Below are 14,261 nucleotides of genomic sequence, written 5' to 3' on the forward strand. Positions count from 1 at the left end.
AGTCAAGTTACTCCTCAGCTCAAAATCTCTACAGAACCTTCCCCTTTGCTTCCTGACTTTGTTTCAAATTCCTCTACCAGGCACGCGGAAGCTTAGCCCACAGCTCTCCTCTCGCCTCCCCACATCACCTGCCTTGGCTCACCTGCGCTTCTGGGTGCTGCTGGTACAGCCACCCTCTGACACTTCCTTACCTCTGGACCTTTGCTCATCTGTCCCTCTACCTACAATGCCATCTTCCCCTCTCCCCCTGTCAAAATTCTAGCCATCCTTCAAGGCCCAGGCCAAATGCCATTTTCTTTCTTTCTTTTTTTTTTTTTGGAGATGGAGTCTCCCTCTGTCGCCCAGGCTGGAATGCAGGGTCAGGAGCATCTCAGCTTACTGCAACCTCTATCTTCCGGGTTCAAGCGATTTTCCTGCCTCAGCTTCCCAAGTGGCTGGGACTACAGGCATGCACCACCACACCTGGCTAATTTTTGTATTTTTATTAGAGATGGGGTTTCACCATTTTGGCCAGGCTGGTCTTGAACTCCTGACTTCAAGTGATCCACCTGCCTCAGCCTCCCAGAGTGCTGGGATTACAGGGTGAGCCCCCATGCCCAACCTCAAATGCCATTTTCTTCTTGAAGCATCCCATCAGCAGATGTGGCCTCCACTGTTGAAACCCACAGTGCTTTATTCTCCCAAGCCATTCCTCAAACACGGCTCTGGGGTTGAATGATGCGTGTTTGTAATGAACGCACTTCGAGAGCAGGTATCTCCCAACTTCAGCATAGTGGGTGCTCAGTGAATATTGGACCAAATGGAATTGAGCATCCATGCTACACCTGCAGATGGGAGAGGCAGCAAACTCATGTCCCAGGAACCAGCATGACACAGATCTCTCTTGTCCTCCCCTTGTTTCTCAATAAGGACAATATTTGCGCTCAGGGGAGAAGGGCATAGCTTGCCCCTCCCTTCCTTCCTCAGCCAACAGTTTGGCTTCCCTTCTAGAGAGGTGAGAGAAGGTGTGACAGGCCAAGTTTCCTTTGCTCCACCCCATGGTGTTTCCCCCAAACACCCAGCATAAGTTCACCTCTGGCAGAGTTGCTTTCCAGCTCCTGCAGGTGGGAGTCCACTCACCTGCAGCAGGCACTCGGCACAACTCCGCAGGACCGGCTCACCTGCACCGGGCACTCAGCACAGCCTCCAGCATGCAGCGCCTCCCCGCTGCCACCCGGGCCACCCTGATCCTCAGCCTGGCCTTTGCCTCCCTCCACTCGGCTTGCTCGGCAGGTAGCGTTATGAGCTTTATTCGTGGCCAGGCTGGGAAGGCGGAGGGAAGGAGGGAAGAGAGGTGGGAGGGAAAGAAGGAGGAGGGGGAAGATTCTTTGGCCAGGGTTGGTCCTGCACAAAGGAAGGAGGAAACAGAACTTTCTCATCTGAAGGATTAGGCAGGGGGTGGGAGGTGGGGCTGGGGCGGGGGAGTCTTAGGTTGGCCTGAGACAGAGATCAGATACTCAATTCCTCAGCTAAGGCAGGAGCAGCCACCTCTCTTGGCCTTTGCCACAAAGAAAGGAAAAAGTTATTTGCTGGAGTCTCACCCATCAGGGGACCAAAATGATATCTCTTGGTCTGCTGTGTCCTGAGGGCTCCTTCTCAGCCCCACTGGGCTGTCGTGCTTTGCAATCCTCCCTGTGCACATTTGTGTCTGACCTTCCCTTTCCTAAGTCCTCCACCCCTCCCTGCCCCTTGTACTTTCTCTGCGACTTTCACAAAACCTGACTGCCAGGGGGGCTGCCATTCACTGTCTCCCACCCTCCTGCCTCCCCGGGCACTGGAAATGCTGGGTTATCTCCCCATTTTCCTGTGGAGGCTGGAAGGCTGATCTACATCCCCTGCCTTGCCCTGCCAGGCCGGGGTCTGCAACTCATGGCAGAGGGACCTTGGTTACCATCTTATGCTCCTGGCTTTGATCTTGTTCTCAGCCACCTCAGAACACCACCACACTCTCTATGCCCTGCAACACTCCTGCTCCCAAAACCAACCCCGCCCCCAAAGTCCTGTATCTGCCCCTCTCATCCTCAGACTCTCTTCTGTAGCCACTGCCGGGGTGTTGGTGTTGAGGTTCAAGACGTGCACTCTTGAGCCGCTGAGCCTGAACCCAGCTCCAGCTTCCATGACTCACTAGCTATGCGACCTCGAGCAAATGACTTTACCTCTCTATGCCAAGTTTCCTCCTTTATCTCATGGGGACAATCATAGTGCTTGTCAAGACGAATTGATGTAATTTCATGTAAAGAACTTAGAAATAGCCCATAGAACACACACAGTGAATGTCAGCAATTATGGTAAGCACATTCATTTTATTTTCCAACTTCACCCCTCCCCAAATAAGAGTGCTGAGTTTCTTTCTACTTACCCTGACAGTGCCTTGCTTATGATGGGAGCTCAGAATCAGAAGACAAGTTTAACTGCACTGAATCGTTGGGTCTTCCCAGCAGCTTTTCTTGTGGAATAGCCCCAAGTAGGGCCAGTCCCTCCCTCGCTTCTGGCTCTGCTTATAAGGGAGGAGGGTGATGTTTAAATTCTTAGGAATTTTCACCGGGGCTATTCCATTTGAACCACAGAAAATTGCTGATATCGAACAATTTTCACCTATAACAATGGCAATTTCATAAGCTCGAACCTAACCCTAGCATTCAGCCAACTAGGGTTTTTTTCCACTCACTTTGGAAGAGGACAACTTCCATTCTAGGTGTAGAGGTGAGATGAAAGTCAGGGCCAAGGAAGTTATTTGAGTCATAAGGAAAATTAGAATAGTGAGGAATCAGTTTCTCCAAAACAAATAAAGACCAGGCTCTAAGCCATTTAGCTGTAAATAATTTACAGTAACAGATTGCATCGAGGCAATTACTATACTTTAGCAGGACATTGGAGTGGCTTGGGGGTTGGGTGGCATAAAATTAGTCTCAGCAGCAACTTCATGGCTTTAGCTAAACAGCAGGTTTCTTCTGAACTCGTCCTGCTGTGACAACAAGCTCCCTTGAAGGACACACTGACCCACAGTCAGGGGAGCCTTGAGAGTTTCCACGCCCACCACTTTTTTTTTTTTTTTCCTTTTTGCATTCCCCAAGAAGCAGAATGAACAGCAATATAATTTCTAGGAAGGTTCTTCCAATCCATCTCTTGGTTTCCATCTGCCTAGGTCAGCATGAGCACTGTCTAATAATAGAACTTGCACTGAGGGTGGAAATGTCCCATGTCTGAGTGGTGCTTCCAATATGGTAGCCACTAGTCACACGCGGCAATGGAACCCTTGGCATGGGTCTAATGTGACCAAGAAGCTGAGTTTTTTTTACTGAATTTAATTTTAATACATTTAAACAACCACAGGTGGCTAGTGGCTGCCGTATTGAACAGTATGGACTTAGAGGTCATCTCTCTTCTTATTGTCAGTTATGGACAGGAACCTGGATGCCTCAGATCCCTAACCCAATCCCACACCCCAAGACAACAGGACTTTAACAATTCATGCTAAAGTCCTTTTTATCTTTCCCCTCCTTGCTCATGAATCAATCTACGTGCTGCGTATTCTGGCAGTCTCTGGGCTTGCTTCTATGATGTTTAATTTTTTTTGACAGCCATCATTCTGGAGGCTGGAAGTCCAAGATCAAGGTGTTGATGGTTTGTTTTCTCCTGAGGCCTCCCTCCTTGGGTTGCAAATAGACGCCTTCTCACTGGGTTCTCACGTGGACTTTTCTCTGTGCACGCGTGTTGCTGATGTTTCTTCTTCTTCTTTTTTTTTTAGACGGAGTTTCACTCTTGTCACCCAGGCTGGAGTGCAATGGTGTGATCTCAGCTCACTGAAACCTCCGCCTCCTGGGTTCAAGCGATTCTGCTGCCCCAGCCTCCCAAGTAGCTGAGATTACAGGCATGCACCACCACGCCCGGCTGATTTTTGTATTTTTAGTAGAGACAGGGTTTCATCATGTTGGCCAGGCTGTTCTTGAACTCCTGACCTCAGGTGATCTGCCCACCTTGGCCTCCCAAAATGCTGGGATTACAGGTGTGAACCACTGCACCTGGCCTCTTCCTCGTCTTATAAGGACCCTGCCATATTGGATTAGGGCCCACCCATAGGACCTCATGTAAGCTTAACTGCCTCTTCGAATGTCCCATCTCCAAATACAATCACATTGGGGTTAGGACTTCAATATATGAAACTTGGGAGAGGGGAACATAATTCGGTCCATAACAGGGAGTTAGCTTTGTTGCAGAAAGCCTCAATATGCCCATGCTGGAGCTTCTATAATACTTTTATAATACTCACTACTGATTTACAAAAAACATTTCAAAATCTATGCCTGGAAATAGCTTTTGCCAGTGCCTCAGACTATCTCCTATCTTTTCTTCCAGAAGCAAGCAGCAGCAACAGCTCAACCTTGACCGCTCACCACCCAGACCCTGGGACCCTGGAGCAGTGCCTCAGTAAGCTTCTCCTGCCAACTGCTCTAACCCCAGAACTGGCCCTCAGCCTGGGAGGGAAACAAAGGCCTCCCCGCTTTCCGTTGATTGGTGTCAAGTGGCCAACGGCCTGCCTGGCCTTCCTGTGCACCAGTGTGGTTTGTCCCAGAACTATTTGCAGAGCAGGTCTGAAAGGCTTTCTTGGCTCTGATCCCCATCTAGGTGCACAATCTTTGACACAGATTGCCTTAATGACCCATCCCAGGTCAGCAGCTAACAATGCCCTAGGTTCAAATGCTTGAAGAAGTTTGGAGGTGAAAAGGCCATAAGAAATCATCTAGTCCAACTTCCACCCAATGCAAGAGCTTGGTTTTGGCGTCCTTGGCATACATATTTCTTCTTCTTCTATGCACGTTCTTCCTCTTCTTGCATACTTCTAGCCACAAGGCGCTCAGTAGTCTAGCTAATAGAAAGTTTTGCAGCTGGGCGCAGTGGCTCATGCCTGTAATCCCAGCATTTTCGGAAGATGAAGCAGGCGGATCACCTAAGGTCAGGAGTTTGATACCAGCCTGACCAATATGGTGAAACCCTGTCTCTATTAAAAATACAAAAAAATTAGCTGGATGTGGTGGCATGCGCCTGTAGTGCCAGCTACTAGGGAGGCTGAGACAGGAGAATTGCTTGAACCTGGGAGGCAGAGGTTGCTGTGAGCCGAGATTGCACCACTGCACTCCAGCCTGGGCAACACAGTGAGACTCCCTCTCAAAAAAAAAAGAGAAAGTTCCACTTTATTTTGTCTGGTTCCCTTTATCCTGCCCTCATTGAATGACTGAATGCATTAACTTAAGCACTTAAAACGAAGGATAGGCTGGGCGTGGTGGCTCATGCCTGTAATACCAGCACTTTGGGAGGCCCAGGTGGGTGGATCACTTGAGGCCAGGAGTTCAAGACCAGCCTGGCCAACATGGCAAAACCCCGTCTCTACTAAAAATACAAAAAATTAGCTGGGTGTGGTGGCGCGTGCCTGTAATCCCAGCTACTTGGGAGGCTGAGGCAGGAGAATTGCTTGAACCCAGAAGGCGGAAGTTGCAGTGAGCTGAGATCATGCCATTGCACTCCAGCCTGGGCAACAGAGTGAGACTCTGTCTCAAAAAGAAAAAAAAAAAAAAAGGAAGGGTATTAGGGAATAATACATAGAGGTTAAGAGTGTGGCTTCAGAGTCCTGCAGACTTGCGTTTGAGTTCTTCTTCTGCCATCTTGTGACCTTGGGCAAATTACAGCCTCAGTTTCTTCATGTAAAATGGGAATAAAAGTCACACCTGTCGCTTTGTGAGGAAGGCATAAGCTAACGTGTAAAAGCACGCAGCACAGTGCATGGCACGTAGTAGGCCTCATCAGTGTCAGCTACCGTGCTGTGATTGTTCTGTTAATATTAATGGTAGAGAAGCCTGGGCAGGGCTGGTGGTGCATGCCGTCGTCCTTGCTGTCCCTTCCCCACCAGACGTGGACTTCTGCCCACAAGCAGCCCGGTGCTGCCGCACAGGAGTGGACGAGTATGGCTGGATCGCGGCGGCTGTTGGCTGGAGCCTCTGGTTCCTCACCCTCATCCTGCTCTGTGTGGACAAACTGATGAAGCTGACTCCAGATGAGCCCAAGGACTTGCAAGCGTGAGACCCAGGCTCGGTACACAAAATGGTGATTGCCACCAATTTGTGGCTAATGGGGAAGGGGAGTAAGGCTAACACGGTTTCTATGATTTAAGTCATTTTCACCTTTAAGCTTCAGTTACTTTTACAAGGGAAAGAAGAAAGAGCGGGAGAACCAAATAAGGCAAGCCAGTGCTGCCCTTGCATGTCACTCCCAAGGGCCCCTGGGCCTTCTGTGCCCAGGTAACTCCTCTCTCAAGATAGTCCCTCTGTAATTTATCCTGTTTTAACCTTTCTTCTAGGCACCAAGGGAGGTGCACAAGAAACTATAAGACTTAGTCTCATCATCAACATTTTCAGAAGCAAGTGCCTAACCTTCTCACCAAAACCAGGTTATTTGCTTCTGTCCCTGGCTTGAGTCCCAGGCTTAACTGTCATTTCAGAATGTGAGAATCAGTCAGGTATGGTGGCTCATGCCTGTAATCCCAGCACTTTGGGAGGCAGAGGTGGGCAGATCACTCAAGGTCAGGAGTTCCAGATCAGCCTGGCCAACATGGTGAAACCCTGTCTCTACTAAAAATACAAAAATTAGCCAGGTGTGGTGGTGCACACCTGTAATCCCAGCTACTTGGGAGGCTGAGGCAGGAGAATCTCTTGAACCTCAGAGGCGGAGGTTGCAGTGAGCCAAGATCATGCCACTGCACTCCAGCCTGGGCGACAGAGCAAGACTCTGTATCAGAAAAAAAAAAAAAAAGAATGTGAGGATCAGTCGGGCATAGTGGCTCATGCCTGTAATCCCAGCACTTTGAGAGACTGAGACAGGAGGATCACTTTAGCCCAGGAATTCGAGACCAGCCTGGGCAAGATGACAAGACCTTGTTTCTGTTTAAAAACTTTTTAAAGTTAAAAATAAAAATGTGAGAATCCCCTTGACACTCCCACCATCTTCACCCCCACCTCAGGTCCTTCTCCACTCTCCTTCTGGCTTCATCCTGTCTTCCACGGCTCTCCTGTCCCACCTATTCTCCCTGCCGGTGCCCAAGTTTTAGCCTTCACTGCCTTCCCCTAGAACACACCAGGGATATTGCATTCTGTCCTCACTGTCTTGAGGATCTTCCTCTCCGGCTCATCACTCCCCATGGGCAGCTGCCAGGGTAGGCGCTGTCACCTTCTGTTGACAACAGTCAGTAGCTCCTAAAGACTAAAACTTCTCAGCCCAGCATTCAGCTCTTTGGAGGAGTCCATCTGTCCCCCAGCACATCCAGGAGTAAGGATTCCGACTGGTCCACTCCTCATCCTGGTGTCTTCAGCTTCTCTGCTGCCATGTTCTTTGCTGGGATGGCTGCTTCCCAACTCCACCTCCAGAATCAAGGATATTCCTCCAAGCCCAGCTCAAATGCTTGATCTGCCTGGAGCCTTCCTGGTCATCCTTGGGTGACCTGGAGCTGGTGCTGTTAGAGCACTTCTGCTCTGCCCTGATGTGCAGTTGTTGTGAATGGGCCACTCCATAGTTTATCCTTCCTCACACCCCTGGGGCATAGTACCCTATTCAAGTTTGTCCAATGAGTGCATGGGTGAATTAATGAATGAATGAACAAATGAGTCTTTGCCCTAGACAACTTAAGGTCCTCACTCTGCATTAGGAGCCTCCATTTTTCTCCAGATGGTTGAAATAACCAGCCTCCGAAGGAGCCAACGGTTTGGTCACTGCTCTCTCAGCAAATTACAGTCACTGTCACTTAGCGTGGAGAGTGGACGTTGCACATCACTGTGAAACCTTGCAGAGGAGGAGAGGGCAGGTTCATCAGAAGAAAGAGAGGACAAAATGACTCCTTATGAAGCATTTTCTGCCCTCTGTGAGAAAACATGTATTTAGATCAGATAAACTCTAGTCAAAATATAAAAAGGAAAAATGAAAGACCTCTGAAATAGGAACAATCTCTTGAAGAGGCAAATGACTCAAAACTGCTCAATGGCTCTTTCAGAAAATCTAAGTAAAGTTCCCTGACAGCAGAAACTGAAGAGATTGCCTGGTTCATCTTGTAGTCTTCCAAAACAGCAGATAATTTCTGAATCTCAGATGTTGAATCAGTACAACGGGATGGATTTCTTGTTCCTAAGTGTTAAATGATCACATACATAAAAGAGTCTGAGCCTGAGCAACATAGTGAGACCCTGTCTCTACAAAAAAAAAAAGATTAGCCAGGCTTGGTGGTGCACACTGATAGTCCCAGCTACTGAGGTAGGTGGATCACTTGAGCTAGAGAGTTCAAAGCTGCAGTGAGCCATGTTTGTGCCACTGCACTCCAGCCTGGGCAACAAAGTGAGACCCTGTCTGGAAAAAAAAAAAAAGTGTCTGCATAATTCCTGGTGCATTTTGTGGATATACAATATGAGTATGTGTTCCATGTTTTCAGAAATTCAAAGGAAGCGTTTCCACAATATGTGATGGTTTATTTCCCAAGAGATGAAAAGATTCATTAAGGTGCATGCTTTGATTTAACATCTGCAAACATTTAAAAAATATAACAGTGTGTGACGTAGCAGTGAGAGTACTATCTTTTTTTAAAAAGGGAAATTAAGATTTATTTCTGGCCAATGTGAACAGAAATAAGTCATTTTATCTCACTGGGCACCAATTTTACATGTGGAAAATAGAAGAATTGGACCAAATCAGCAGTTTCAAGCTGAGTTGCAAAAGTTCATGGAGCCATTTCAGTCGCTTCATGGAATCGGGGTAGGCATGAGGCCCGTTGTTCTTTCAACCTGAGCCGCGTGGCTCTCGTGTCTTTAAACCTTGTGGTAGGATTTCTTTTTTTTTTCTGCTTTAATAAGTGAAGGGTCAGGGCAGCAGTTGGTGTCTGAGATGCCCTCCAGTCTGGGGAACCCCGTAGATTCTTAGACTACTTTGAACTGAAGTATGCACACTCTGCCATCTCACATTAAAATGTAGGCATTTTGTCAATTGCTTTTCTTTCATCTGCACAAGAGGAAGGAGAGAACGAATCAATACAACCACTCTTTTCCTTGAGACTGCAAAGGAAATGGTTCTATAGTTTGATGGTTCTACTTCCCAGATGCTACCTCTCGGATTTATTCTCAACAGAAAATTTTTTGATTACAGCAGACCAGATCTTTATCTGTCAATAAGTTAAAAAAGATAATCTGGGCTGGATGTGGTGGCTCACGCCTGTAATTCCAGCACTTCGGGAGGCCAAGACGGGAGGATTGCTTGAGCCCAGCAATTTGAGACCAGCCTGGGCAACACAGTGAAACCTTGTCTCTACTAAAAATAAAAAAAATTAGCCGGGTGTGATGGTGGGTACCTGTAATCCCAGCTACTTGCGGGGCTGGGGCAGGAGAATTGCTTGAACCTGGGAGGCAGAGGTTGCAGTGAGCCAAGATCAGGCCACTGCACTCCAGCCTGGGTGACAGAACGACACTCTGTCTCAAATAAATAAATTAATTAAATTAAATAAAAATCATCATTTAAAAATCTATTCCTGGCCGGGTGCGGTGGCTAATGCCTGTAATCCCAGCACTTTGGGTGTCTGAGGTGGGCGGATCACCTGAGGTCGGGAATTCGAGACCAGCCTGACCAACATGGAGAAACCCTGTCTCTACTAAAAACACAAAATTAGCTGGCATGGTGGCACATGATTGTAATTCCAGCTACTTGGGAGGCTGAGACAGGAGAATCACTTGAACCCGGAAGGCAGAGGTTGCGGTGAGCCAAGATTGCGCCATTGCACTCCAGCCTAGGCAACAAGAGCAAAACTCCATTTCAAATATATTCCTTTTTATATGCATGACACCTAATGCAAACAAAACAAATATACAATTTTTTATTAACAAATAAATGTTACAGCATGTAAGATTAATCAGCTGGACCTGGTGGTGCACATCTGTAGTCCCAGCTGCTGTGGAATCTGAGGAGGGAGGATGACTCGGGCCCAGTAATTAATTGCTTTGAGGGTGTAATGCCCAATGATCGTGCCTGTGAATAGCCACTGCACTCTAGCCTGGGTGACACAGCAAGACATTGTCTCTAAAATGAAACAAAGCAAAACAAAAAATTAATCAAAAACAAGTCTTAGGATAGCTTGGGCCTTGTCTTAGTCAGTTTGGACTGCTGTAACCAATTATCATAGACTGGGGAGCTTCTAAACAACAGATATTTATTTCTCTGGAGGCTGGAAGTCTGGGATCAGGGTGCCAGCATGGCTGGTTTCTGGGGAGGGTCCACTTCTTGGTTCATGGACAGCCATCCTCTCATTGCATCCTCATGTGGTGGAAAGAGGGCAAAGGAGATCTCTGGAGCCCCTTTTACAAGGGCACTAATCCCAATCGTGAGGGCTCCACCCTTATGACCTAATCACCTCCTAAAGGCCCCACCTCCAAATGCCATCACCTTGGGCACTAGGATTCAACATCAATTTTAGGGGGACACAAATGTTCAGTCTATGGGAGGCCTCATTTCCACAAAAATATATAGAAGCATATTTTTAAACTTGGAGAAATATTAATCTAGACGTTTCTGATGAAGAAACTGCTCTGTCTGAACCCCAGCATCCATTTTGAAGTCATCTATAGGGGATCTTCCTTGCCATGTGGTAGGAGTGCCTTGTATACACCCTCTGCCTGCCACCTACTTCCAGCCTTACCTGGCTCCAGCCCCTCCTCCTCACTTCTTCGAGAGTGATCTGTCTAATACATAAATAAGCGATCAAATCACCCCCTTCCAAAATCCTTCTGTGGCTCTGCACAGCTGATGGAACAGGATTTTTACTCAGGCTGAGCCAAAAGAGCTCTGTAATTGGATCTCCAGACATTTCTCTAGCTTTATCTCTTGCATATCCTTCATGCAAACAGGGTTTGAAATGATTCCCATTCCCTAAACACTCTATCCTCCTGGCCTTCATTTTTGCTGTTCACATGGCCTGGAACGTACGTAACCTTCCCCAGAGGAAGATCTGCTGTGAACCAAGAGAAGCTTACACTTCAGGCCTCCTTACTTGAATGGGCCCCTCCGAGTCCCTGAGTCTAACACGGTATTACTAATTTTCTATCCTTCTTTTTTTTTTTTCTAAAGGCAATCTCCCCTTAATTGTCTACATTTAAGGCCCCATAAACCTGGGCCTGCCTTTGCTTCCCCTCATCCTCCCTGGCCCCCCACTCCCGGTTGGATTTTGGTTTACTAAGATTGATCTTCCAAGTCAAGTTGCCTCTTCCTCCCTGGATGGATGGACACACACACACACACACACACACACACACACACACAACCTTCCTTGACCAAACTCTAGCCAGGCGGTTTTTTGAGCCCTCTTCTTGACTAGACCTTAACCTTGGCTTATAAAAACTACAGACTCTCAGCATAAATGATTTCATCCAGTCTCTTCCCCTCACATGTATCACATGTAAAGACTTGACCAAATACTAACACAGCCTCTAACAGCTCCAGGCTGCACCCCTAGGATGAACAGGAGGTCGAGACTCTGCCTGGGAGATGCAGCTGGAGGTGAGTGATGCCAGGCCGGGTCCCAGGCACATCATATGCACGGCACAAAGGTGCTGTTCCCATCCAAACAGAGCTAACCTATGTGAGAGCTCGGGGTGCCAGGGGTGGGGAATTCAGGACTCTTATCCAAGTCCCGGGGCAGCCAGAAGCCCCCTTCCAGTAAACCCCTCTAACAAACCCACACTGCACATGCACACATACACATATACCCCAGTGCTTTGTCCTGGCCATGCTCTGGGGATCCCTGAGATCACTTCCCTCCCCTGCCCACAGTCCACAGCCAATTCTACCCCTGCCTGACTCAGGATGGCAGCAGGGAGTGCAATGGCAAGTGTTTGAGGGGCTGGCTGGGTGTACTGGGCTCCAGGGTCCATGTGAGTGTAAAACTCAAGCACACATGGCAACCACGCTGCTGCCTGCTGGGATCCAGAAAGCCCTCCAGCAGAAGCCCAGGTTGTTCCTCACACATTCAGTTTCCTTGAGGAATAGGCACCCTTTAAAATGTGCATAGCAGTTCCGAAGGGCTGCTAAATCCAATGGAAAAAGGGAACTGCACATAAGATCTAACACTTGGCTTCCATTACATGCTTGACTGCTACAAAACACACTTGCTACATGGCATATTTGCATATGTGTTGTTCAAATTGTGATTAAAAAAAAAAGACTAAAGTTAAAAAAAAATTGATTCCAAGCCCTAATCAATCTCATGGCCAGAATGATCAAGAGCCATTGATCAAGGAGCCTAGTGAGGATGGCAATCCTCTTCCACAGGCTGCAAATGTGGCGTTTCAGTTTCCCATCCTGAGTGCAACTGATGTGAAATTGCACTTCTATGTCCAATTCCAGTGCACATAGAAGCACATTTCTCTTTCCTACTAACATAGTCAGGACCAAGGTGCAATTATCATGTTTCTTTCATGACATGTTCTTTTCTATCAAGGAGGAATAAGGACCAAAATCGTCGTTTAAAAACAAGCAAATTTCTCTCTCTTTTCATTGGTTGAGCAAGTGGCTCATTTCCTAAGTTTGTATTGTTATAAACAATATATAAAGTACAGAGAATAATTAAACTATCAAGTCATGAAAAGACACAGAGAGCCGGGCTCAGTGGCTCACACCTGTAATCCCAGCACTTTGGGAAGCCGAGGTGGGAAGATTCCTTGACCCCAGGAATTCGAGACCAGCCTAGGCAACGTAGCAAGACCCCCATCTCTAAAAAAATTTTAAAAATCAGCCAGGCGTAGTGGCACATGCTTGTAGTCCCAGCTATTCAGGAGGCTGAGACAGGAGGATCCCTTGAGCCTAGGAGTTTGAGGCTGCAATGAGCCATGTTTCTACCCCTGCACTCCAGCGTGGGTAACAGAGTGAGACTCAGTCTCAAAAAAAGACAAGACAAGACATGGAGGATATGCATATTACTGAGTGAAGAAAAGCCAATCTGAAAAGGCTATATACTGAATGATTCCAACTATATGACATCCTGGAAAAGGCAAAACTACGGAAGCAGTAAAAAGATCAGTGGCTGCCAGGGGTTTGTGGGGAGGGGGGGATGAATAAGCAGAGCACAGAGGATTTTTAGGGCAGCAGAACTAGTCGGAATTATAATGGTGGGTACATGTCATTATACATTTGTCCAAACCCACAGAATGTACAACACCAAGAGTGAACTCTAATGCAAACTCTGGACTCTGGATGATACTGATGTGTCAATGCAGGCTCATCAGCTGTAACAAACGTACCAGGCTGGTGGGGGGTGTTGATAATGGGGGTAGCTGTGCACTGGGGAGCAGGGGATATATGAGAACTCTGAACTTTCTGCTCAGTTTTGCTGTGAACCTAAAACTGCTCTAAAATATAGTTTATTTTTTAAAAAACTGAGCTAAGAGCATCTCAGAGAGTATTAGTACCCACTCCAGAGAAAGGTAATATTTAATCCCTTAAATTTAAAATCCCTTAAATTTAAAATCTTCAATAACAACAAAAAAAGTACTGGTAGAAGGATAACTTCCGTATCTTACGTACTAAGAGCAAACTTTATTTTTACTTTTTTAAAATTTTTTTATTTTTATTTTTTTTTTAGGTTGGGAGGATTTTATATATATATATATATTTTTATTATACTTTAAATTTTAGGGCACATGTGCACAACGTGCAGGTTAGTTACATATGTATACATGTGCCATGTTGGTGTGCTGCACCCATTAACTCGTCGTTTAGCATTAGGTATATCTCCTAATGCTATCTCTTCCCCCTCCCCCCACCCCACAACAGGCCCAGGTGTGTGATATTCCCCTTCCTGTGTCCATGTGTTCTCACTGTTCAATTCCCACCTATGAGTGAGAACATGTGGTGGTTGGTTTTTTGTCCTTGTGATAGTTTGCTGAGAATGATGGTTTCCAGCTTCATCCATGTCCCTACAAAGGACATGAACTCATCTTTTTTTATGGCTGCATAGTATTCCATGGTGTATATGTGCCACATTTTCTTAATCCAGTCTATCATTGATGGACATTTGGGTTGGTTCAGGTCTTTGCTATTGTGAATAGTGCCACCATAAACATACATGTGCATGTGTCTTTATAGCAGCATGATTTATATTCCTTTGGGTATATACCCAGTAATGGGATGGCTGGGTCAAATGGTATTTCTAG

The 14,261-nt window shown here is 46.8% G+C and overlaps 2 protein-coding genes across 5 annotated transcripts in view; one reads left to right on the plus strand and one right to left on the minus strand.

The window, feature by feature from the left end:
- ATP6V0A4 (ATPase H+ transporting V0 subunit a4) overlaps positions 1 to 1,209 on the minus strand; it is a 90,212-nt gene extending 89,003 nt beyond the window's left edge. For all 3 annotated transcript variants that reach the window (XM_003318823.5, XM_054655235.2, XM_016958222.4), the window contains exon 1: positions 1,120 to 1,209. The gene's annotated coding sequence lies outside the window, so the exon portion shown is untranslated. The remainder of the gene's footprint in view (positions 1 to 1,119) is intronic.
- On the plus strand, positions 1,017 to 9,587 carry TMEM213 (transmembrane protein 213). Of its 2 annotated transcripts, none has more exons than XM_009454299.5 (3): positions 1,017 to 1,272; positions 4,399 to 4,467; positions 5,945 to 9,587. In XM_009454299.5, exons 1-3 carry the CDS (start codon positions 1,038 to 1,040, stop codon positions 6,112 to 6,114), a joined length of 474 nt encoding a protein of 157 aa, XP_009452574.1. In that variant the 5' UTR covers positions 1,017 to 1,037; the 3' UTR covers positions 6,115 to 9,587. The 2 variants fall into 2 exon arrangements, with proteins under 2 accessions (XP_009452574.1, XP_016801002.1); XM_016945513.4 differs by having other exon boundaries at positions 1,029 to 1,272; positions 4,396 to 4,467.
- Positions 9,588 to 14,261: the final 4,674 nt, after the last annotated feature.

This window comes from Pan troglodytes, chromosome 6 (genome assembly GCF_028858775.2).
Source record: "Pan troglodytes isolate AG18354 chromosome 6, NHGRI_mPanTro3-v2.0_pri, whole genome shotgun sequence".
NCBI classification, from domain to species: Eukaryota; Metazoa; Chordata; class Mammalia; order Primates; family Hominidae; genus Pan; species Pan troglodytes.